The sequence below is a fragment of the Anoplolepis gracilipes genome, chromosome 6, assembly GCF_047496725.1.
Source record: "Anoplolepis gracilipes chromosome 6, ASM4749672v1, whole genome shotgun sequence".
In the NCBI taxonomy this organism is placed as follows: Eukaryota; Metazoa; Arthropoda; class Insecta; order Hymenoptera; family Formicidae; genus Anoplolepis; species Anoplolepis gracilipes.
The window spans coordinates 10,064,830-10,091,861 of NC_132975.1; the positions used below are offsets into that span (position 1 = coordinate 10,064,830).

The 27,032-nt window shown below is 35.5% G+C and overlaps 3 protein-coding genes across 8 annotated transcripts in view; 1 reads left to right on the forward strand and 2 right to left on the reverse strand.

The window, feature by feature from the left end:
- Nucleotides 1-8,359, reverse strand: part of Kst (spectrin beta chain, non-erythrocytic 5 kst) — a 63,373-nt gene extending 55,014 nt beyond the window's left edge. The window contains exon 1 of the mRNA XM_072894247.1: nt 7,971-8,359. The gene's annotated coding sequence lies outside the window, so the exon portion shown is untranslated. The remainder of the gene's footprint in view (nt 1-7,970) is intronic.
- Nucleotides 8,360-9,583: 1,224 nt separating this feature from the next.
- Nucleotides 9,584-13,481, forward strand: LOC140666741 (U3 small nucleolar ribonucleoprotein protein MPP10). The gene is made up of 4 exons (XM_072894258.1): nt 9,584-9,780; nt 10,048-11,383; nt 11,596-11,704; nt 11,792-13,481. The coding sequence occupies exons 1-4, from the start codon at nt 9,707-9,709 to the stop codon at nt 12,160-12,162; spliced, it is 1,890 nt and encodes a 629-aa protein (XP_072750359.1). The 5' UTR covers nt 9,584-9,706; the 3' UTR covers nt 12,163-13,481.
- A 637-nt stretch (nt 13,482-14,118) lies between these two features.
- The window catches only part of Tgo (Aryl hydrocarbon receptor nuclear translocator homolog tgo), a 34,050-nt gene continuing 21,136 nt past the window's right edge, over nt 14,119-27,032 (reverse strand). For 2 of the 6 annotated variants that reach the window (XM_072894256.1, XM_072894251.1), the window contains 10 exons: nt 22,027-22,187; nt 17,361-17,678; nt 16,951-17,154; nt 15,687-15,878; nt 15,442-15,600; nt 15,212-15,362; nt 14,900-15,057; nt 14,635-14,813; nt 14,416-14,560; nt 14,119-14,336 (listed from right to left, as the gene is read on the reverse strand). In XM_072894256.1, the coding sequence (XP_072750357.1) occupies nt 14,119-14,336; nt 14,416-14,560; nt 14,635-14,813; nt 14,900-15,057; nt 15,212-15,362; nt 15,442-15,600; nt 15,687-15,878; nt 16,951-17,154; nt 17,361-17,678; nt 22,027-22,187 (1,885 nt within the window). The remainder of the gene's footprint in view (nt 14,337-14,415; nt 14,561-14,634; nt 14,814-14,899; nt 15,058-15,211; nt 15,363-15,441; nt 15,601-15,686; nt 15,879-16,950; nt 17,155-17,360; nt 17,679-22,026; nt 22,188-27,032) is intronic. The other 4 variants (XM_072894253.1, XM_072894255.1, XM_072894254.1 and 1 more) reach the window with 4 other exon arrangements.

Here is a 27,032-nt window from a genome sequence, read left to right on the forward strand (position 1 = left end):
TATCCATCATAATTTCTTCAACGTCGCTTTCAAAAAGTATAGGCATACGTTACTAGTGACTTCGATTTATTACCGATTATTCATAATCGTTACGTGATTATCGACATAACCAACGGCAAAATCATCAATAAAGTGGTAGAATATAATTTTACACTTCTTCACAACTAATAATAAATTATAAATAATTACGATATTATAATAGAAAAATTTTAGATAAATTGATACGTACTGAATACAAACACAAAATATTATAAATCATCTCTCACCCAATTTTCATTAAACGGATCCGTTTTCGCACAAATTCATCAAAAGATTATTACCTTTGTTATTAATATCTTTCAAGTGCATCGTATGTTCGCCTATACGCCGTGCGCCTTGAAATTGATGATTACACGATTCACTGCTCACGGAAAAACATTCTCGCAATCCCGGTTCGCGGAATCCGAACGACGATTTACCGCTTTAAGTAATCGATGCGGATGTTTGCGTCGATTAAGTTTCCGCTCCGTCGACTTAATTCCCTCGGAAAATCTGCACCGAACGGACGCCGCGATATGAATAAGGATGCACGCGCCAATGCGCATTCCGCGACCGAACATCTCTCCGGTAGGGAGAAAGAATGAGAGATGTATCCGGACGGGGGACCGTTAGCTTTACGTGCATGCGAACAATTCCGCGAGATGATACAGTTACGAGTGTACGCTTTTATGCCGCCCGTCGCTATTGAGGGCGCTTCAATTTTGCAGTATCGATATTTTTGGATTATTTCATGTTGAAAATACATTACGATGTATCCACGACATCCGCATTAATCGAGGAAAAAAGCTTTGACCGTAATAAATTACTAGAAATCGATATATAAATAATTTATGTTATTATGTAATGTAGAATATGCAGATTGTAAATCACTTTTATTTTTATCAAGATTCTTTAATCAAAATAGGATCGGTTTTTTTTTTTATAGAGAGCGAAAATGAAGAAGTCTTTTTATGTAAACAACTTTTGAATTTTTATACTCATACATTTTTATTTGTGTATTAGGCACAATAGATTAAAATTCTATTAAAGTAAAACCTACTTTCCAATTTGATTGAAAAATATTTTGCAATTTTTTGAAACTTGATCCGTCAAACTTTCAAGTGCTAATTATATTCAATAACAGATGTCTTAATATTTTCAAGAAAAAAATTGACACCAAAATAAAGCGACAAAAAATTTATTATAAAAAAATAGGGATGATAAAAAGTGAAATATTGTGTATAATGTATTTTCATTTATGTGAAAGTTTTGTCCAATTGTAAGCACTATTTTTTTAGCATGTATGTTTTGCACGCGCGTTTCGTATCCTTAATTTATGACTGTCGCGATCGACAGTGACCGTTACCGTTAACTTATTGCATGCCGATAAATTGTTTGAATAATGCATTAGCGACAGCAATTCAACTGCTGACCATCTTTTGTTCACTATTTCATAGCGCGCAAAATACCGAAGAAATTTGTCACCGTACATCGATTTGTCAACGTGGCATCGTTAATTATATCTAGACTGCGCGAATCAACCACCTGTTCTCGTCTATTCTCATCGGCTTACGATGAGGCGCCGCCGTCCGATTCCCACCCAGCGTTTGCATTGAATACATTTTTCAGACGGCCTTATTTAGCGCTAAATATGCGATGAGAATGTGGGTTATTCTCTCCTTCCGCAATCGTACTTTTTTTTTTCTCTCAAGCTATTCATCGTCATAAATTTGTCTCTTTCTTTTCATTTTATTTTCTAAGGTCATCAAAAATCAGCGGACAGAGTAACTTTTCTCTCAATCATTTCATAAACCGAATAGAATAGAGGAAATATGTTCAATAAGAAGTTTTCTATTTTAAATGTTTATATGTGTAATAAAAATGAGAATCAATACAGTTTTATTAAAAATTTTATTTTAAGCGCTTAATTCTCCAAAGTTTGAATTTGATAAAAAATGTGAAGGGATGGCTGATCATTGACTTTTTATGTTGTGCTTACACGAATGATTTCATATGATGTCAATTACGTTGGCGAGACGTCAGATTGGAACCATATATGCTTTCATCCCATAAAATGATTATACATAAAAAACTCTGTTGCCAGTGGAACATTCCTTTTACCAAGAAATATGTACTCTTAAATCTGCATTTAACATTGCTGGATATTCATGTCTCGAATGCGTGAAGAATGTTCTGTTATTAAAAATAATATAAAAAAATTTGTTTTGTAATTGTATCACGCACACACACACACACACACACACACACACACACACACACACACACACACACACACACACACACACACACACACACACACACACACACACACACATATATATATATATATATATATATATATATATATATATATACTTGATTGCATATTAGAATATTTATAAATTTATAAATGTTTTCTCTCTTTTATTTTCTTATTGGTCTCATATGGCCAACATACAATTTAAAATGCATCGAACAATGATTCTCGCCGTGACGTCACGAACGTAGAAAGCCGACAAGAAAAATCTACATTCCTGCATGTGTCTCGGCAATTTTACATTCACCACTATGTTAGCGAACGGCTTCAACCTGCTCGCCGCGTGAGCCAAATAAAGCGTCGCGTCGCTTCTTCATATCGTATTCCATCTTCGTGCGCCAAGGGTCACGTCGAAAGGGTTCATCGCTAATTAAAGCTGATAAAATGTTATCGGTGACAATCGCCGGGATCTATGCGACATTATCTTTCCAGTATCGGATTCCGATTTTAACGGAAAATTTATGAGAGTAGCTGATCTGTTAATTAGTTTTTTAATTTTAATTTTAATTTTATTTTAATCCTTATTTTTTATTTAAGAATAAAGAAACTAAATATATATAATTTTTTTGCACGGTGGGATTATTTTCGCAAGTCACGGAGAGCAATAATAGTATATTTCAGAGAACTTTTATAGAATTATAATACTGGAATAAATTGAATTTGACGCTTATTTCATGAAAAGTTTTTGTATTACATATACTTGTTACGCGAACGATCTGTCTTTATAATAAAGTTTTTACTATCGTAGTGAATAAATATAACGAGACCGACGTCTTTCTTTGTAGCACAGCTGTTGCAATTGCAGCATACGTACAAAACAGCACTGACAAAGACCACGATAATTCGTCATAAATTCATTTAATCCGCAAGAGATAACGTATCACGAAGCAAACATGTTACGTGAAGCAAATTCTTTTCTTTCTTGACACTGTGCCCCGTGTTTGAGATTTGCCACTTGGTTTGTCAAAGAGGTGAAAACATTTACGAGTATATCATTTATTATTAAATACCTGTCATGTGAGTGCTCGGTAAATTATACGTCAAGAGTTTCTTAGTTCACGTGTTCTCATTCGCAATAGAAAATCATATTAATTAATATTCGTGGAGAATTAGAAAGCGCTAATTGTTGTTAATTATACACTATCATTCTGCAAACTATTAAGAATATAGATTATTAGATACATATGTTACTTGTGTATCGCATGTAACACTAAAATAAAACTATCAAATGTATTATTGCATAAAAATTTTAAGCTTAAGAGAATAGTCAAGCTTAAGAATAGTTTTCCTTGACTCGTCTTTCAATAAAAATATATAGAATAAAATCAAAAGTCTCGAATATACAACTATACTCGATGGTCTAATCACGCGGTGATTGTGAAAATCGGCCAACGAATCGCTTGAATTCCTGACACTGGCAATACTTGGAAACCTCGCATAAGATTCGACGAGATCGATGGTCGTTTCGCGAGGTCGCGAGTTTATCGTGCCTCTTGGAATGTGCAGCACGTTTAATGGAACTGTGGTCGCTTTCGAATCTCTCTCGGAATTCCGTGTCGCCACCGGGTATCCCTTCGACCATAAGTCATAGCGAACGGTAACGACTATTCAAAATAATGTATTCAATTATGTAATCACAGCTGCGTAATACATCGAACTGTGAACTTGGTTCGTACCATCGATTAACGAAGAGATTAGTAAATTATTACATTATAAATTATTTATTTGTTTAATTTTCTGTATTTATTGGTAAAGAAACTCCCATCTTGTCTCATTATTAATAGCGACACAAAAATATATTTTAGATAGGAAATTTATATAGGTACAACTATCTTATCGAAGGCTCGTACCAAATATTATTTTAGAATAATCTTGCAGTAGCGAGGCAATAAAATACGAGCATGTTACGTCTGAATTAAAATTTAAACACTGAATTCTTGCTGATCGCGTGACATGTTATTATATAATAACAATTTTAATAAGACGGACAGAGTAAAAATAATGATAATAATGATAATTCTCGACAGTTTGCAACGCGCGCGTTGAAAGTAGTCTCGATAGCTTGCTTGACCTTTCTGGCGTCTGGAATCCGACGTAAGAAAACTAACCGTTGATACCTGTCTCTCCCGGTATGTTTATCAACAATTTAACTTCTACCTAGACGCGTGCAAACTTATACGAATAGGATTGCCACCACTGTGTCGATATGCGTGGAATTTGAAAGTGAACACGAGAACAGAAATATATGTATTAGGTCAAAAAGGAATGTAAAACAACTGAAAATTGTAACTGCAAGCCAAAGATGTCAAAACTTATTACATGATGCACCAAACTTTTCAAAGAACATAATAATATTTTTAATCGATAAACTCGAGCTTCTATTATATCTAATTTCAAATCGATTACGAAATACATAAAATTCAATAATCAAAATAATTCAAGATACAACTCTATCTTTTTCTCGACTGTGAAATTAAGCGACATATCAAAATCGGTTATTTCAATAACACGTTGCCGCAAAATTCCTCCCTAAAAGTATTCGAAACAAGCACGAAATTTTTTTCTTAGCGAACAACCATCAATTGACGGAAGGCGATGGTTGGTCGATCGCGGGCCTTGAAGACCGCGTAACCCGAGTCGACCGCCGCCGCCGCCGCCGCCGCCGTCGTCGTCGTCTCGGGGCCCCTGTAGATCGCCAAGGATCCCTCCGACTCGGATCCGGCTGAAGATGGGGAGAAGGGGAATCGCGCGAGAGTACAGGCTCTCCTAGAGCGGTCCAGCAACTCCACAGAAAACACAGGCATGCGGTTGCAGGCACGCACGCACACACGCACGTTGCGTGTGTGTTACTCCCGCTCGGTAGTACGCACGCTACCGCACGCATACACACAACTTCCGCCTCACGGGATAGTTACTGCATCAATGCGGAGACGCGTACCGCTGGCGAAAAAAAGGTCCATTGAGAGTTACGGTATTATATCGTAGGGCCACGAGGGAGCACCCTGGAGAGAATCGTCTAATATCGTTTGAATGCAATGTGTCGGAATATAAACTGCAATGTGTGTAAATTCTCTTCCAATTTGGCTTTTGATATTGCTTGTATTTAACTGTCGACTTCGATCTTTGATTTCCGACCATCACATTTCTGTCTTCAATTTTCTCCCCACCTCTTCGTCTCTTTATTTCTAATCTCTCAAACTCGCAGCTCTCTCGGTTTCTAACTCTCGATATAAGACTTGTTGTTAGCATCGAGTTTTAAATTCATTTTAAAAACGTCAAATTTTAAAATTCAAGTCTATCGACTGATCGACTCGCGCATCTTAGATTAAAAATTTTGAACGTTTCTATGAATTTATTAAGTTAACTATACTCTATTATACTACATGGACTTTATAAATTTATTAGCTAATTTTATTTCGCAAGATCGTTTCTAACACTCCTTTATCCAAATCAAATTTATTTATTCGGTGGTTTTATATTTGGTAAAAAATTATGATTAATATATATTAATGACGAGTTTTTTTTGAGTCACTTATATTTCCGGCTTCATTACACACACATACATACACCCACATATTCGTCATTATTCTTTCTCTTTTTCGGAATCTGTAATTTGCGATTACATCACTCATTGTTCCTCCTTGTGCGTTTTATGGAGGCTGATATCGATACGACGCGAGTACCGTTCACGGAAGGATCGAAGTACCGCTCCAATTTTATGTACACCCAAGCCGAGATCCGCACCCGTTATAATCACCGCCGAGAGAACTCGTTCGAGGCGAGGAAAAGGAAAACTCACGCGGACCGGTATATTTTTTCTAGATTCCATACCGTCCGCGGTTCGTCGCGGCGCGCCGCGCTAAACGAGATATCGTCTGGCCGAGAGAGACGGCAAATGTTCTTCCTTTTCTAGAGAAGTTGCATGTGTAGCGTGCATTTCAGATTTTGTTTACCTACAATTAATTTCCTACGATAATTACTTGAAAATTGATAATTGATAATATTGACATTTAGAGGAAAGTTTTTTATGTCATTCCGCATGATATGTAAGTAGATAAAAAATTATATGTGTATTCTATATTTGAATACAATAAACAATAATGTCTTGCTTTTTTTTTGTAAAAATAACGTCCTTTGCTGCAGTTACATTCTATCGATACACAAAACATGAGGATCATTAGCGTAATGATCAGTAATTACTCGAACAGTAAATGGCAGTAGAATAGTTTCTTCAAGATAAAATACAACGGGTCTCATTAAAATATCTGTACAAAAGTATTATAAGTTTTACATGCTTGTAATTATTTATAGTCTGTATCATGACAACAGAACGTGTTGTAAGCAAAAGAAAAATTCAAGCGTGACTAGGAAAAAGGAAACTCATGGTGTGTCTTGCTCACTTGTTATCAAGTTTATTTTGTAGAAATCGTACGAGATTTCACAAGATAGCAAACGTATAAAATCTGTATATATATGGAGACATCAAGAAAATTCGATTACGCTTTTTCTACGAAAAAAAAAGAATATGCACTTTTTAAAAATTATTTATAGAGTTTGATTTTAAAATATCAATATGTAAAATTTTTATATCACGCTGATTTGCACGTGAAGTAAGTAAAACGTTTACCAAATCTATCAATTAGATACGAAAAATAAACTTTGCGTTGCGTGGCTGTTTAGATCACATTGAATTCTCTCTTATGGATTATTCCGTTAAAATCGCCGCAGCATTTGTTACGGAAAATCGGCGTGAAAGATTTTATGCTTCAACCAATTATACAACACGACAATCTATTAAAAAATTCCGATGACAATTGTTATTATCAAATTACATTTCTTAATCATGCCAGAGATGCTTGTATACTAATAGTAATATATATATAATGTATGTACTTTTATTTATTTATTTTTTTTTTTTTAAGAACGAATATGTATTTACAGTTGTCATAAATGTCAAAATATATTTTCTTCTTTTTGAAAGAACATGACAGTTGTCAATTTGTACATAAATTTTTATTAATCAAGTTTTCTTTAAACTTGTTTATATTTAATCAATTAGAGCTTTGTAAATCATTATCGAATAATTGTCGATATCAATCGTGATAACACCATTATAAAAAACTCACAGAGCTAATATTTTCTCCATAACGAACAACACTTTACAATCAATTAATAATGATGAGTCACTATATAAAGTCTGGCTAGCAAAATCTTTCATTAATTATTTTATACATTTTTCTTTCATCTTCTAGTTATATTCGCTTTTCATATAGATTGTTGGTTGTGAAGTCACGTTTTTGTCATTAAACAATAAATAGAATTACGTGTCATTTCGTCAGATCTATTTAATTGATTGGACGTAGATTAAATACAACTCGGATTCATGACGATTATTTCTCGTTAGTATTCTGAAAGCAAAGAAATATATACTACACGCGACTACCGGCTCTTATGGCAAATCGTGAAACTTGTTCGCCGATTTCGCAATTTTAAATTCCACACCGGCGTACGTTGGTGCGAACAAACGAGAGTCGGCTTGACCTGGAGAACGATCGATCTTCAGCAAAGTATGCCGATAACCGCTGTAATCCTCGTCATCGTCACGCTGGATTAAAAACACAATAATAATACACACCTTGCTCCCTTGTGTATCCACGTGCGAGTTATCCAAAAACCGGCGATTTTTCTCGATCGATGGCGTGGACCACGCACCAGAGAACTCCCGCCAGATAGAAAAGAAACCACACACTCTCTCTCTCTCTCTCTTTTCCTCTCGCAATTTTTTTCCTCGTTCTCGTAAACACTCGCGCACAGTTTTTTTTTGGAAGAGTCCTTCGCGATATTCGAAAATTCCGTATGAGAACAACGTACGTCAACGGCGTGCGCGCGCGTGTACACGACACTTCTGAACGGTTGGCGGAGAGTTGCGTTACTCTCGTCGCGTGAACCGGCGTGAACCAAACGCGTGAGATCTGCGCCAATGCCCGAGCGGCCACAGACTTGACTTGCTCGTGGCAGCCGCTCTTCGTTCGCTTCGAGTCGCGCTCGCGCAGCCCTTCCCTTCACTTCGGTCTCGCCCTCGACGTTCTTTCCCTCTCCCCTCTCCGTTTCGCATCAGACGCGTTTCCCCTCTCTTGTTCCGCCCGGCGAACGAGTTTCGCCTCCTCTCCTTCTTCGCCTGGCGAACGAGTTTCCCCACTCCACGTGGCAAACACGTTTCATCGTACTTTGCTGTGACGTGCGGAGTAGAGGATCCTCGGGGGCCTGCCGTGTTTACCGCGCATTTTGGATCCTCTCCAGTTTTCTTTTATTTATTTCTTTTCCCTGTATATAATAACGGTCAGATTTTAATTTCGAAGAAAGCAATGTCATGATTGCATTTTATTATTTACATTGAATGAGAGGTTTAAACACTTTGAATAAATAAAATTAAAAATTGGGCAAACACATTCAATTTTAAATGTATGAGAAATATAACTCACGTCAGTCAAATCTTTGTAAATTCACATGGAAAGAGATAATGTTTAGTTGTAGATTAAACATTAATAAATTGTAAATTTAAAAATTTTTTAAATAAAAAATTATAATTATTAAATATATAATATGATAGGATTGAAAGAAAGGAAAAATAAAAATAAGAAATATTTGCCAAACAACTCATGTGTACAGCCTAAAGATATTAAATATCGAAGACACTCTACATAAATACGCTACTGAATCATGAAGTATAGAGAATGAAGATAGATATCATTATTTTCAGATTTCATGGTCTCTAAACATTATTTTGGAAACAATTAGTCTTATAAAGGATGTAGAATTCGTCCTCGCTATTCCAAATATGATTTCTGATAAGTATATAAATAAAAAATAGTCTGAATTTTTTTATTGCAAGAATTTATATGTATCTTATCGTGACTTTTTACTGTGACTAGAAGGGACAATAATTTAAATAAGAGAGAATAGAGAATAGCTATGGAAACACAATATTTCATAAAAATATATAACCTTATATCATATATAGATATATATCATATATATCTAATAAAAAATTTAAATATTGTTTAAAAATTTAAGAAAGTACCTCACGCAAAAAATAAAAACGTATTATATAAATTTACATAAAATATTTGAATTACATATAAATATATTAATATAATCGATATAATTTTCTTATATCTCTGAAACTAACCACTTGATTTACCTACAGCTGCAAATGTATTTTTGACAACATAGTTCAAACAATTATGGCGCTTACATAATGCGCAGTAATGCAGTGTGCAGTGTTCTTGTATCATGTGCACATGGATTAGATTTAACCTTTATAATTTATAAAATATCTGTTGTATAAATTTATTATAAATGTAATAAAAAATGGCTAGCATCGATTTTCTTGACAGTGTCATATCCACGCTTGATAATATTCAATCGTTAGAACGAGTGAAGAGGTGAATATGAAATTTTAACAGTTTTTTTTTTATAATTTAACCTCTATAAAATGTTAAAATTGAAAAAATATTTTTTATTATGAACGAAGAGAAAATTATTATAAAAGAATTTAATAAAAGAATAAGAGATGTTTTATAATTTTGCTAAAATAATTTTCTTAACGAAAATTTATCAGACTCAACTAAAGTTGTACTTTCTGATTTAAGCTTATATAAAAATCTGTTTAGATTCTATAGGAAATGTAATCTTTTTCTTTTCAATTTTAGTGGGCAAACTAAAGTTGATATAACAGATCTTACAAAACGTGTCTATGATTTCACCAAGGAGCAGTCTTGTAGAAATACGAGTGCATTACCAGAATTAGTTACGGAAGGCTTTGATGAAGAGCAAATTTGGCAACAATTGGAGTTGCAAAATGAAGACGAAATAACACATTTCTCTAATGAGATCTCAAAAGTTTTAGCTAGCAATAAGAAATTAATAATTCCAATAAGCTCTATAAAACCAGAACTTATGCAGATTCAAAATGATAATTTAGAGGAAAAAAACGAAGAAGGTATATATGATGACAAAGAATCAGATGATGAAACAGAAGAGATCAAAGGCAATTTAAGAAAACGAAAACATGATAAAAAGAAGAAAAAGTCTTCTATCGTAGACGATAAATTCTTTAAGTTGCAAGAATTGGATGAGTATTTGACTAAGGAAGAAAAAAAAGAAAAACAGAATGATACTGAATCTGATGATGAATCGGTAGATTTATTTAACGATCTTTCCGAGGACGAAAATGAAGATGCTGAAGGAAAATATATAAAATATACAGACTTTTTTGACAGCCCAGAAAGTGAGAATGAGCAATTTGGTGAGAAAAATTTAGATCACGATGACAGTATTAATGAGTCTGAGGAGGAAAGATTAGAAAGCAATGAAGAAATGAACGACGATGAAGAGGACGAAGAGGAACAAAATGTCAAAAGAGTAAGATTCAATCTTACTAATGACTCAGATGAGACAGACAGTTTAGAGAATAAGGCAAATCATATGGGGAGGGAAGATAAAGAAGAGGAAGAAGAAATAGAAACAGATGTGGGACCGAAATCTACTTTAGAGACTCGTCAAGAGAGATTGTTGATGAGAATTAAGGAGCTGGAAGAGGAAGCAATTGGTGACAAGCCTTGGCAATTAAAGGGAGAAGTAAGTGGTCCAAATCGACCACAGAACTCTTTACTGGAAGAATTTGTGGAAATTGATATAAACACAAAGCCAGCTCCTGCAATTACTGAAGAAACTACTCTGAACTTGGAGGACATAATCAGGCAGCGGATCAAGGATAAGGCTTGGGACGATGTTGAGAAGAAATTCAAGCCAGTCGAGACTCCATTGGAATATAAGAAAAAGCTGATATTAGATCAAGAGAAGAGCAAGGAGAGTTTGTCACAAATTTATGAGCAAGAATACTTGAAGCAAAAACAAACATTACGTCCTGAGAATAATGAAAAAAAAAAAGAAGTATCACAGTTACATAGTGAAATTCGACAAAAGATGCAATTTTTAATGTCGAAATTGGATGCATTATCTAATTACCATTATACTCCCAAATTGGTAAGACTTTTCATACTTTGCATAACAAACGAAAGCTTTTATAAATATATTCTGCAAAAAGTAGTTAGGAACAAAAATGTTTATAATAGAATTTTTAAATAGAAATTATTCTGCAATTTGTATGAATGGTTTTCTACTCTGCTTACAAAACATATGAAGTATTTTTAATAGTTTTTTATGAATATTATATATCCTCTCCTTTATTTTTTTAGGCTAAACCTGAAATTAAAATTATTAGCAATGTGCCTGCAATTAGAATGGAAGAAGTGGCACCAATCACAACCAGTGATGCTACTTTGTTAGCACCAGAGGAAATTAAAAGTATCTATCGTATATTTATATCTATATATAATATCTTGATTTGTGTGATATAGTGTTTTTTATCTTATCTATAATATCCATTTCTAGCCAAACCACGTGGTGATGTTATCAGTAAAACAGAAAGGACTAAAACCGATATGAAACGCGAAAGAAGGCGGAAGAAATTGAAGCAACGAAGTAAACAGCAGGCAACAGAAAAGAAAGAGAAATTAAAAGCACTAAAATCACCAGGAATCTCCAAAAAATATGAAGATAAAAAGGAAAGGGCTACGTTGCTTAAGAAAGTAACTAAAGATAGAAATGTTACAACATTAGATGAGACAATGCATAAAGTCGCGAAATCTTCAACTGCATTCTTTGCACAGTTACAAAACCAAACTCAAAATAAAATTAAAAGAAAAGATAGCTCATCCAAGAAAAAAAATAATATAGGTTCAGCTGTAAAGTTGAAATTATAAATTATATATTTTTTCAATTTGTTTATATTTAATAAATATCTAATAAAAAAAGATTTAAATAAAAAATGTAATATTTTTTATTATTTAAAAAATTTCATGTTCTTTTTTTTATTCTAAAAAATCTTATTTTCTCTTTTCTATTATCATTAATTATACTCAGTGCAAAGGAACATAAAAAGTGAAAATTATTGAAGAACTTATAGCAACATACACTCTTCTCTTAATGCATAATATAAGATATGTACACTAAAAGTATTTTTTTATAGCTTTATTGCATGATATATGTATGCATTTCTAACACCTCTCGTTCTTTAAATCATATTAATCATTTTGCGATTTCTTCTTGCGGAGCTATAATATGTAGGTGGATATTGTGCAAAGGAATATGTAACAGTGGATAAGGGATTTGTGAAGTAGTCTCTCTGTGATAGAGACGAATCCGTACTTAACATTCGCGCATAAATACTGATGCCTGCATTTAGAGGCCCAATATATTAGTTATTGTCAAAAAGTGATGGTACTACTCTCGCCACGATGTAGGATCATCAAAAAAAATCATGCATATATGTATAGTTCATATATTAGTGAAAAATGTTCCCAATTCATTATGATATGCTGCAATTTCGTTTCAATGTGCTCATCAAAATTTGCTAAAACACGTACAAACGCGCTAAGTCACACGTGGTTACTTATAAATGCAATTATTCGTATATGTAACATTATCTATATTCTTTTTCATTTAAGAATTTCTAAAAACGGTGTCTTGCACAGAGAAGCAAAGGTGGATTACACAATTTTTGTACATGTTCAATGTCTTGAGGATTAACGATTTCTTGTCTGTTTATGATTGCACTGTTTATAATTACAAAGATCTAAATTAAAATAATTAAGCTAACCTTATGAATCTAACGATAAGCTGGTATTAAAATTACCGTGATTTGTGTATAGATTTGATTGAGAAGTTTTTTTAAAAATATTTTTTTCTTATTGTTTAAAGTACATCTTCGTTATTTTCATTTTTCTTTTTCCTTTTCTAAATATCGTTATCGAATCGTATGATATTCGTCAATATTCCAATTAAAATTGTCATGTAAATTAAAATTATGTTGCTTAGTATAATAAGCACAGATAAGATATTTACATATCTTTAAAACATTTGCAACAAGGCTGTTAATATCCATATTTTTATGCTATTTATTATTTTATTCAAATCAGGCTATTTATTACGTGATTAAATAGCTTTCACAGACATAAGTAAGTTAGAATCAATTTAATTCTAAATATAATATTCCAAATTCATTAAAATATCATCATCAAAATATCTTCAAAGCGTTAAGTGCGTTAAAGCACTCTGTATTAATTACTGATATCTTTATCAGTTGCGCGTTTTTGATTTCAAACGATATACTTGTGCTCGTTTCATATTTAATGCCTTGTGCTAAATACCAAACGTGAGTAACACATCTGTGCGTATTATAATTTATTTCGAGCCCTAGTCAATAATCGCTTGTCATCATGAAGGTACAGTCGCGCTTGATGTCTTAATGGCACTTTCGCTGCGAAATCATGCTCGTCAATTTGAATAATTATTTCGAACAATCGGAGCGTACGATGCGGCGATCGTACCGACGGCGTCTGATACCCACAATAATGAATCAAACCTCTCGTTTATATACGTATGAATTATATGTAAATAACCCGATAGACTAGGCTTGTAAACCTAATCCCAGTGCGATCGTTTTTTTGCGTAGTCTATATATGCGGTGCTAAATTGTTAAATCGCGTCTTTCCTTTCTCCGTAAACGATCCTCTGGATGCTGACGCAAAGGTGCGAATTGTGATATCAGGTAGGATTAATGAATCCCCATAGTGATACCGAACAGTCGGAGAAAGTCCCGAGAAAGAATTCCTCTAAAGTAGAAACTGCTTTCCAAAGGCGTGTAGCCTTTCTCGTTGCTACTCGAAGTTGGTATTGAACATATTTAGCTCTTCGAAACCGGACGAGCCGCCTTGATCCTGTAACATCTGTAACATGTCGGATAGTTCTTGCGGCTGTGTGCCGGGTCCGGCTTGTCCAGGATGCGGTGGTTGCGTTTGCGCAGTCACCTGAGCACCAGTCTGCCCATCCGGCTGCGGCGTTTGATGTTGTTGATTTTGCCAACCCCACATACCTGCTAATAAATATAAAAGTGCTCGGTATCTGTTCGACTCGATATATATTTTGTAAAAGTTCAAAGTATATCAGGCTCTTACCAGGATTATTAGGCACTGTTGTGACTGCATGATATTGCTGTGTAGCCGGTGTCCTAGCGCCGCTACTGAGTTGTGTATATGTTGGCCCGCTCGGTGATCTCGACGGACTTAATTGACTGTACTGATAGCCCTCTGTCACAGGTTGCTATTGGAGAACGTAGGAAAATTTTTAGATTCGTGTAACTTTTTAAAAATATGAAATAACAAAGAATTAAATACCTGTCTTCCAATCGCCCACGCTTGCGGGGTTGGCGATGTATTAGCCGGCTTCTGAATCCTATTTAAAACCGACGAAGATGCGCTTTGCTGCCCAGGTGATCCATAAGCTATCGGCGATTGCGTCGTTTCGTAGCTTTGATAGACATTCTGCGTGCTGGACGGCCTCGGTTGTTGAGGACCTGGAAATCGTGTATATTAGACATATTTGACTGCGTAACAAATCGTTAATATAAAATAAAAATAAAATATAAGATTATAGTCTTACTGGCTGTAGCTACAGTTGCCGGATGTTGCATCATATGATGCGCAGAATACAACGGATCCCTAGCAGTATGTCTTTGAAGGGAATAATCCAAACCAGGTTGTCCATATGCAGGTACAGCTTCGCTTTCCGTTTGACCGTCGTTGCTTGGATGAAATGATCTGAATATTAAAGCATGCGAATATTTTCGATACGAATTAAAGGGATAATCCGTAGAACTTATCCTTTTAATTATCGAAGCATATTTTTAATCTATTTTAATTTACTATAAATATTAAATATTTGCATTTATAATTTTCATAATTGCATTCTTACTTTGCATGCGTGTTTGTGCAAACAATATATTCGACGTCTTCGTTGAACGGATTTAAAAACGCAAATGCCGATGTCCTTAACCACACCCAGTCGCGGTTCTTTGCTCGAAATCTGTACATGACAGAAACGACTTGTCCCTTCAACTTCAACACTAAAAAACAAGCCACGTATTAATAATATTGATAAGTAAAATGATTGTAAATAATTGTAAAAATGTAAGAGTATAATACCTTGTTCGAAGCTTTCTCGCATATGTGTCAGATCTTCCGGATGAAAAAATTCGTAGCAAGGATGACCTAAGAGTTCCGATGGCGTGTAACCCAAAATTCCACCGACTCTTTGATCCACGAAGGTAAATTTACCTTCTGCAGAGTGACGTGATATAAATTCTACAACAACAACAAAAATAATTTATGAGCAATTTTTTTTTCGTAATATTAAATGGAAAATAGCTAACAAAAACGTATATACTTACCGCTATTGCTATTAGAACCGGCTAAGTCGCTACTATTTGGTGTGCTAGTGACCTGTAATCGCCCAATGGCGACAAGGCAGCAATGCGTGGTGGCATTCTCGTCCGTGACTACACCGTCTGGACCGGTCTGAACACCCCCGGGTCCTCTGTCACCTAGACCCACACCTGGTACACATGGGGGAACAAAATCACCTACAGCGTAAAATCATGTATCAGTCCATGATTTCCCGTTGATCGGCTTGTAAAAATCTTATATACTAAAAGAAAGAACTTTATATATATACTATGTGCAGTACGTTAAAATATAATAATATATTAATAATAATTCACGAGTTTAAGGAAAATTTGAATATTAAAATTTGATATAAAATTTCCTAGCCACAAATTTAGCGGTTTTTCATTCATTCATTCGCATTACGCGTGTGCACATTATATGTATATGCTATTATTTCTAAGTACTAATGTACGTGTAAAACTGAGGGAAAGTCGAAAATTGCGAAAAGGTCGATTGCATCTCTGTTATATTATAGATGCGTGCAAAAAGCGTCACTGCATTTTTTAACGTAATCGATAAGAATGAATTAACTAGCGGCTGTTACAAAGCTATCGATGAAATAAAAAGAACTACGTGGCCATGAATATTAAACAAATATGTTAACAACCGGTAAACTATCACTTAAGTCTTTATAGACGATTCTCCATTCAGGTTAAATGAATATTCTGAAAATAAGTTTCCGGAGAATGTGTATACAATAAGCGAAAAAGTATATGATATTTTTTTCTAATTAGTAAATTAATTTCATTATTATTTAAACAAACCATAAAAAATGACAAAACGTAAAAAAGAAATAACTTGAGATATTAATTATTTCAAGCCTGCCAATAGTGAACACCAGTCATCGTGTCTCTGAAATTTGATAAAAGTAAATGCGATAGAAAAAGATATAGAAGACAGATAAATACAATGAAAAACGCAAAGTCGACAGATTCAGCCGCGATAACTCGAGGTGATTCTTAATTTGCAGTACACACGTAGCGCACACATACACACACACACACACACACACACACACGTTCCGCCGTGTTCCAGGAACGGTTCGTTCGTATTCCTCGCGGGCGCGACGTCTTCTCCGCTTTAAAATAGAAAACCGAGATCCGGTGTATGTCGAGAGGAAGAGAGACGGAGAGATCGGTAACGGTGACACATTGTACGATCTTGTGTGCGGGGTTTTCTCAGACACATTGAAACCTATACCGAACTCACCGGTGGGTGGCCAATTCTTGATGTAACCGGTGCAATGTACCACCGCGTAATTCTGACCGTCCCGCGCTGGCGGACCCAGGGAGTTCCGCTGTTTCATACGGTGCAGCCCGTGCGCTGCCGCCATGTCGCCCGTCGTCTGCAGGTTGCCGACTTTCATGCGGCAAATGAAACCTCTTCTCGAACCCATGCACAGTCGCATCGAGGCTGTAATCAAAATAGCGAAAAATCCCGTAAGAGATTATTATAAAAATTAAATTATTTTTACGAGTATTTTATTAGCTATATCTTGGACGACTTGCTCTTTGCATTATGATATTAAGAGAGATCGCTAATGACTCTGGCGCACATAAAATTAGCATCCGTGATAAAATCGAAATTTGATAGAAATGAGTGATTTATTGTTTACTTACACTGGCCCTCTTTCTTCACCGTTCCGGTTTTAAGATCTAGTACTCGGCCACCGTGCTGCGGTTCCGCCGCACTAAGCTGCTCTCGTACCTTCTCGGTGTCGTCCGGATGAACTTGCGAATAAAGGCTGGTGCCGTACCAATCGCTCTGTGTATAGTTCAACACGGGCGCGACCGAGTCGGACACATAGATGATCCTGCCTGTGTCGCAACTCACGACGAATAGGAAACCATCAGCCGCTTCGAGAATCAAATGCTTCAGCTCTTGATCCGTGAGAAAGGAAGGCTTGTAAGCGTTGTCCGTGGCAGTATTTCCGGTACCTACGACACGTTCAATTTCGCTTTGACAATGTTCATCGTGAAAACAGGATAGGGAAGAAAATCGGAATATATCTGATTCGGATTTATTATTAAATCTTATATAGATTCATTACGAACACTATAACGCGTCTCAAATTTATCATTTTTTTTTTTTACTTATGAATTCTTTACTTAATGCAATGAGATTTCATATTCTCGCGTGTATTAATAAAAGATTTTTATTAAAGAAATACAAAAATTCTTTTACACATAAAACATATTGAAGAAAGGAAAATAAATAATAAAAAACTTATAACACGGATTAAATTTATAAAAATATCGTTTTAAGTTTTCAAGAAAAAAGGAATTTAGCGTAAAATTCATCAAAGAAAGTTACTCCTGAAGCGTCATGCAAATCTCGAAAAGCACTCCGGCGAATTCCTAAGCAAATCGTGTCCTATCGAATATTGAAATCGAATAACGCCTCTCGATAACACAGCTAGTCGTCTTTCGAAGTCGACCTCCGGAGAGACGCGAGGTCTGTACGCCATAGTGTGGTACCAAAAATGAGGACGAGGCACCTCGCCAACAGAGGTAACTATCGAGGTGCAAGATCGGAATTGCAAAGTGGACGATGGATCCCGAGAGAGAAAGAAAGAGAAAGGCGAGAAGAAGAGAGAGAGAGAGAAAGAAAGAGCGCTGCGATGCGATCTTTACCTCGATATACAGAGAAATTCCGGGAAGAGATACTTTAACGACTTCCAAACAAGATCTATGGAAGACCCTCGGTGACCTTCGTTACCATTATTTTCCACGTGGTATATGTCTGCTGGTCGGATACGTTATTGCCGTGTGGTTATCGGGAAAACCGCTGTATGGTTAACGATGGTTATCGGATAACAGTTTCAGATATTAATTCTTTTACCATTTAAAATAACTATTTTTAATAATTTAGAGAATATATAAATAAGTATATTAAATATAAATATCAAAATGCATAATATATTTGTATACGTATATCTAACAATAAGTATAGAATTCATACAATTATTTTCTTTTCGTAATAATAACGCGTGCTTACAGTCAATAAAAAATTAGGCTAAATATGATTAAATTATTAAAAGAGAATCTGGAAATCGATGCAAACCCATTTGATACATTCTACATTTTTAGTATGCAATCCTCACGTACAGTAGCCGTTTAATTGTCATTCCTATGCATCCTAACGCACTACTATCTAACACTAAACAACATTAACATCGATGGTGTATCGGGAATTCTCTTGCCACGGATACTTTTGATATTACTCAAGAAGTATCACGAAGAAATATGCATTACTTTTATATATATATTATTATTATATATATATATCAAGCTGTGGTCAAGGTTGTGCTACGAATGCTTCGAAAATTATTCTATTTTATTTTCATTAAATATAGAACAAAGAATGACGTTTCGAAGTATTTATACCGCAGTCTTGTTATTAAATGTTTTTTGCTCGATATTTAAATCAAATGGTTACAAATAGTCTCTATAAAATTTTAAGCATTCCTTATATTGTCTAAGTATTACTTTGAAGAGTTTACTACAGAATCAGGAAGTGCTGCTTTTGCGTATTTAATGACTAAGAATATTCTCTCTCAGCTTTAAGCATCCATGAGGTGCACCGTGAACGTAAAAAAGCGCTGTTCTCGTGACAGAATGGCGTCGTTCTCTCCTATCGTTCGCGCTGAACGGTTCTTCAGCCTCCTAGAAATTTTTATTGCTAGTGTCCCGGGGTCGTAAAAAATGCTCGGTGCTCTCTCGGTAACTGACGTACGCGTCTCGTCGCAACTGCATAATACTCGTCCACGTAGCGCATGCACAAAGTTTTCGCGCGCGTAAACGGGTGTCCTTTCCCTCCCTCAGGTGAGAGAGGAGAGACAGAGGCCCTCCTCTCCGCCTCCGAGCGAGAGAGCGATTTGTATTCAACGGCCTTCGTCGTCGGGAAAGAGGAGAAGCGGCTATAAACAACGCGACGCATCACCAATACCTAGGTGGAATCACGGCAGAAGCTGGCGCACGCATATATGCACGCGCGCGCTCACGCACAATACGCAGCACGCGTCCATCGGTTACGGGGCTCTCCTCTCTCTTTCTCTTTCTCTCTCTCTCTTTCTCTTTCTCTCTCTCTCTCTCTCTCTCTCTCTCTCTCTCTCTCTCTCTCGGAGGACTCAGGTAGATAGCTAGGTGTATCCGGCAGAACCAAAGAGACAGCCGCCGACGAACGAGACTCACAACTCCGCCCATCGTGCACACCGGAAGCATATATCGCGCTCGCTGCATTCGATATGACCGTCACCGGGGTTCTCGAAATCCGCCACGACGTTACGGTGCATCCCCCTCCTCTCCTCCATCTCCTACCTCTACCTGAACGAATATCCTCATTAATCAGTTGTACAGATATTTTTGAGAGTTTGTCTGTACGCGAATGTCCGCGGGGCCTTTTAAGGTTGCATCACCGTTTCTCTGAGCAACTTTTCCATTTTGCATGCAAAGTTTCATTTAAATTTCTTTCTCGAAACTCTTGACCATTTTAGCAGAAGTTGATTTCTTTTTTTTTTTTTTTTTTTTTTTTTGCATGCGCACTGAAAAATTATCCTAATTCTTGACTCGAGAATTTTGTTACGCGTAAAATATAATTTTATTAATCAATATTCTTCTTACAAAATTCTCTAAAAATACAGATGCAAGATCAATTTTTTTTTGCACGCGCATTGAAAAATTATCTTAGTTCTTGAATCGATAATTTTATTATGTATAAAATATAATTTTATATATATATATATATATATATTAATCAATATTCTTCCTATAAAATTCTCCAAGAATACAACACAAATTTTCAGATACAAGATCAATAAGAAATGTTTATTAGGATTAATCTGAACTTTCTTGAAAAATAATAACAATTTCATTTAACACTAAAATGTGTATAAAATTATTTTTAAAAGATCAAGATATAGGTGCCTAGGTGTACAGGCTTTTAAATTTCGACGCAAACTGTCTTTGGAAAAGATTTCTGCACAATATCGGTCTCCGATTCGTCTTTGACCTAACAAGAAAGTCACACGACTGTCAGTGGTATATAAGTATCCTAAAAGCGCTCGTAAATTCTCGCCTCTGTCAAGACGGAAATCTAACCGCGTTCTCGCGCGCCGACCCGGGGGAACTTAGTGTATTCCGCGTAATCGATAGTCGCAGGCAGGTACGTAACATAACGTATGGCGAGTCGACTACGGCCGTAATTTAATCGCCTTCATGTTAAGGCTTCGAGATTTCACGTTGCGTCCAAGTTATTGCACCGCTCGTGCCGGATAACTCAAACATCGCTGCAACTTAATCGTCACGTCTCGCGTCGAAAACTGCACCGTTTCTTATCGATGGCGTCCGAAGGGACGATCGAGAGGAGGAAAGAATGAAAAAGAAAGAGCCAGAGAAATTTGTTTCACTCGGAGAAAAATTTTCTGGAATGCAATTATAGCGGATAAAACATAAAACGAGCAACGTAGCTAAATAAATAAAAATTGATAATAAAATAAAGGAACTGACAACATAAAAATTTAATTATTTTTCGAAAATAAATGCGTCATTAAAATTCGAAAGTTAGATTTACGAAAAAAATATGGTATGAACATAATCTATTATAAAAAGAAAAAAGAAGAGAGGAGAAAACTTTTCAATAGGATTTACCAACTTTGCACACAACGCATGTGAATTCGAGCACTCGAAACTTAAGTTAAATTCAAGTGGCTTATGAGTAACCTGTAAGTTATCGACATTCAAGATTTTTTCTCGGCGAAAGACCTGCCAGAAAACTTTCTACTTTAAATAATCGGATGGCTCTTCAACATCTTGCCACCATATTTTTCACGATATTTTTGTACTTTGTTCTACGACATATATATCTTACATGAATATATTCCACAGAATTTAAAGATCAATTTTTTTAGGAATTACTTCATTAAAACTTATTCTAACTTTTTAAATTTAAATATTCTAGATATTAAATGTCTTAATGATTCACTATTAAAATAAAGTTTATTTGAATTTTTTTTTATCCCAGAAGAGAAAAAATGTACCAAATGTAATCATAAATAATAATAATAATATTTCAACAAATTTGAAATATTTCGATAATCAAAAAATAAATTAACTTTCTTAGGAATTAACTTTCAAAGGATTAATTTAAGATCCTTTGAACTCGTCGTACAGAAAACATAATTGAGTTTCTCAAGGCACATAAAGTAAAAGGATGGAAGAGGGGGGGGGGGAAGAAGGGTGATCTTATCGTAAATAACTTTCTGTAGAATCAAAGAAGGCTACTCACCTCTGAGAGCTTTCATGTGCGCCACCGCCATCCTCAGGATCGTAAGCTTGTCAGGTTTCCGGGCCAGGGCGGAACAAGTCGGTACCATATCAGAGAGCTCGGTGATGTAGGCGGTCATCTTGTTCCGCCGCCGCCGCTCGATCTCGCAATGATTCTCCCTACAGTAAGTTGCAAGACAAAACCAAGGTAATTGCATAGTTCGAGTATGCGGTTTCTCCTACGAGGACTAAAAACGGCGCGAACAACAAAGAGTCAATGCCGGAATAGCCCGAGAGACAGGAGTTTCTTACGCGAGAGACTACGAGTCGAGGAAATAGCGTGAAATAACGTTCGCGATACGGTATCCAATTTATGTCGAATTGCGCTTTTTATATTTACGCATATCCCGGATTCTTTTCACGTAAAACACAGTACTCAAATCATTCGGCTACGAACACTGTGTATCAGCGTATGCTTTGTTTCAACTGAAATTACGTATATAATTCTACTATAAATAATGTCTATTTTATCTTTATAAATATATTATAATAATATAATATTATTAGTGTATTTAAATATAGTAATAATATAATATATTTCATTACGTTTCATGTGAAATAAAGTTATAATCATATTTGTATTCATTAGCAGTTGTCTTAAATTTCTTGCGTCAATTTATCGTACTTAACTTGCACCTAATTAAAACTTCATATAAGACACGCTAACTAAAATTAACTCAACTACGGGCGTCGTTGGCGCCATGATCGATTCGATAAATTCTCGAGTAATCCATCTAGCCGGGAGAGGATATCGGGGCGAGACCACAATTTGAGGCCTCCCCTGTAATTACGCTACCAGAGGGTAACCGCCGCGGATAACGGCAAGGCACGTCTCCCTTTACTTCGACGGCGAGCTGCGTAATCGTCGGCGCGCAAATCGTAAATTTAATGGCATTTAATTCGCGACAATTTTCCAGGAAAGTTCGTGAAGGGCAGACCCCGTGCGCGGGATCCGCGCACGCAACACGTAAGTCGGATTCCCGCCCGATGCGCAAATCGACCGGTTAATTCGTTATCGACGCTACGTCTCTACGTTCGCGAAACCGCTCATTTCACCAAGTCAGCTTCGCCAACAATGAGCCTTCTTCATGGTCTAGTTCGATTTCAATTATCTCTTGCCTATTCCGCATAGCACAATATGATTAATTTAAAGCAAATGTCAGTAACACAAATAAATATCTACAAGCTACAGATCTAGACGCAAAGAAAGTTTTATATTTTCTTCCCTATATTCCCTATAAGTGTAAAACTTGTAACGATCTCGACTGTTGCAATCATCATATCTATTTGAAGATAATGACTATAGAATTGAAATAATTAAAAACTACATTTCCTGATAAGAATTATTGTATCACGAATTCTTTATTAAACTGAGTAGTTTGATTGCTATTTTCTGAACGTCTGCTTTGAAATGAGAATAAGGAAAGATAGACTAGTTCATGAAATGATAAAAAATTTGCTCCACGGAATGGGTAGTTTCACAATCATACTGTAACATCGATATCCCGTTCGGATGGATAGAATGCGAGATTAAAATTTGATATCGATATGCTGATTGGTTTGCGCTAACCTTTTTTTCTCGGTGTCTACCGGCCGCGACATGAAATATTGAAAAATAAAATTGATCCGTTCAATGGGGAAGAGGGAGGAATGTCGTCTGGACACAATGAAATATATCACACTTATTTATATATTACATTTATATGTGAAAATTAATTATATTTTATAATTTTAATTAACCCCCTCGAAAAGTTCTTAATATTTGCAGTGTTTATGAAACTTAAGCTTAATTTCGAAAATTAAATCGGTTGTCTAGATTTGAATATTTAAATATATATGCATAATTATTTAAATATAACACAATTCATACAAAAAATGAAAATAATATTATAATTTATCTTTCTTTTATATTGTTGTCGTTTGCCGTATCGTAACGTGTGATTAGAAACGTGTGTGTGTGTGTTTGTAAAAAAGATGACAGAAAAAACATGATAGTGATTCTCGCTAAATTGAATAATATGAATATTATAAAGAAAAAAAAATCACTAACGTAACAATTCGGAACTTTTCAAAACAAAATAATAAGTCGAATAAAAAGTCAAATCAGTCACGTTGCAAGTCAATGCCGATTGCCTTTCGCATCCCTCTCATTATACGATTCCGTGCAATTTTTTCGTTGAACAGGCGGTTGTTATCATTATTATTATCTCGTCCCGAGGACCAAAGGGATCCGTAACGCTCGGCGACGTCGTAGATGGCCCCGGCAGAGGCCCGCTATTTAAAAGAGGCCACAACGCTTAAAGCGCGAGTATAAAGCGGAGTATGCACCGCGGCATAGCGAGAGCAAGAGAGATGTACAGGAGAGGAGAGGGTTGGAGAAGTGGAGGAACGCGATCCGTGTAGAGGAGAACGGAAAGAGAACTCCTGGGTCAGAGGTCAGACGCTCCGAAGTTGCCCGCTCGCTCCGTGGGTCCAGCTCCGAGTACCGAGGCATACCGGGTGTCTCGATAGTCCCACATATACGATTCTCTGAGCCTGAGTACCCTCGCGATATATTGGCATTATTACTATATGTTTTATTATCTTGTATATTTTTATTTGTCGCACAAACTTAATCTCCATGCGGATTTTTTTTTTCAATTGAATGTAGTAAAGTCTCTTATTTAGAACCTCATTAGAAAAAAAAACATCCTTCTAACATTATCTTTAACATAAATGTTAATACAAATTATATAGTTTACAATAATATCTATTTAATTGCAAAAAGAGCTAAGTGCATATTAATATAAAATATACTAAAAATGCTCACCAACGAACTGTATAAAAAATATAATTTCTTTCTTTTACAAAATATATGTAAAGTGGCAAAATACAAAAGGCCGCAATATTTTTTTAATCGATAATGATTATTATTTACACCGAAAGCGAGCCACAATGAACCGAGATACCGCATTTACCACACTATTTGATACACAGAGTTCGTCGGATGCTGCGGTAGACAACATGGTAAAAGTGCCCTGACCCCTAGGCCGGAGATCAACACTGACCCCGTGACACCGGTCACGTTACTTGAAAAAGAGAATACTAGTTGAAGGTTGAGATAGTAGATCCTTTTATCCGCCGTGACTTCGTTTCAACCGTAAAATACGATGTATCTCGCGTAAGAAACTTAAAACTATAACATAAGACGAAATGTAACACGCGATTTATTTGCTAATGCATTTCGCGTTAATTAATCAAAAGCAATAAAATAATAAAAAGTGATAAAAAATGGCGAAATTATAGAATAAGGAACATTACTGAACGCGAATCTGTATAATAGAATGTTTGGCATATACACACTTGCTGATGTACATTTATTATTTATAGAATAATCGCATTTGTAAAAAATTATCTTGTTTCGAAAGTTCGGCGCCCATATATCATTGATTCCTTCAAACATTTGATTTTTATTCAATAATTTTGAATTTTTGAAATAGTTAATTTTTTTACGTTTCTCTTTTAAACAAATAATCTAAAATTTTTATATTTATAATCATCGATCGTTAACAAAACAATTAAATTATGAAATACTGCTCCAGAATTATTAGAGTCGATAAAAAATATTGAATGGCATTTGTACACCCTGTACATGGCTTTCTATGTCACGGTGATCTAGTGTTGGTTCAGAAATACACGTGCTACACATACGAAGTCCCACGAAGAAGAAAAATTATCTCAACGTACGAGAAGGAGGGAAGATTGCGAAGAAAGCGAGTTATCATCGAATCGCTCCGCATTTAGGGACGCTGCGATAGATAGTTTGTTCTCCATATCTCTCTGAGTACTTTCGATGTCGCAACATGCTTTATCTTTGATATTAGATAACGAGTTGTAATACATGATTATATAAAGCTTTATAATACAATTTACAATGCGATTTATATAAAGCTTTATAATACAATTTACAATGCGATTTATAACGTCGGTCCATAAGATTTTCTAATGACTCTCCCCTGCCTATTTTAGATATTCTCGAAATCTCGTGTGCATGAATTTATGAAATTATGAAACATAGTTGTACCTACATAAATCGCCGTTGTATAATTTATTTTACGATTTGCTTGCCGCAAATACACGCTGCATCAATATGCATGAAATTAAGGATCACTCGATGCGCTGTTGTATGACAGTAATAGGAGAATGTAAGAATAACAAATGTACGTAAGAGAGTTCGTGTATTTGTATTATTTTGATTACTGAAATAGATAAAGGAACGGATGTGCTAGCTTTATAAAACACATGATCCGACTACAACTGTGTTATTTGCGATTGAGAAAAAACTTTAATGATAATATAACTTCGTTATTTTGTATTTCCATCTTGTTTGCTATTCTTTTCAATTTATATTCTAATTTGATATCTTATCGAATCTTGTATAATCCTCATTCTTTTTATATTTTACATTTTTTTTTTAATTGATATTCGCATCTTCTTCTACGTGTCAAATATAATAAAAGATAAACTTTGAAAAAATTTTAATCACGATAATTGTTGTTGCAACGCGCGATTCAAAAGATTTCCAACATATAACCCTCTTACGTTAATTTCTCCGTACGTTCACTCTGCAACTTATTACGCCAGAGAAGAAGCTTTTTAATTAATTGGCCTATGAGAACAATCTACACGACAATCTCTAGTGAGCCACCGCTGACTTTCCTTATACGGCGTTTAAGGCACGTGCTTTTCACTTCGGTGCAAGATAATCTCTCCACCGTTTAGAGCCTTCTTATGGTGACTCCGAGTTACTTTGGCGAGTAATATCTTCCCGCAAACTTTTGCCAACTGCGAAGACTCAGCATCATGATCGCCTGATTATCGTTCTACCGAAGAAGTTCCAATGTCTGTTCTCTCTCTCTCTCTCTCTCTCTCTCTCTCTCTCTCTCTCTCTCTCTCTCTCTCTCTCTCTCTCTCTCTCTCTCTCTCTCT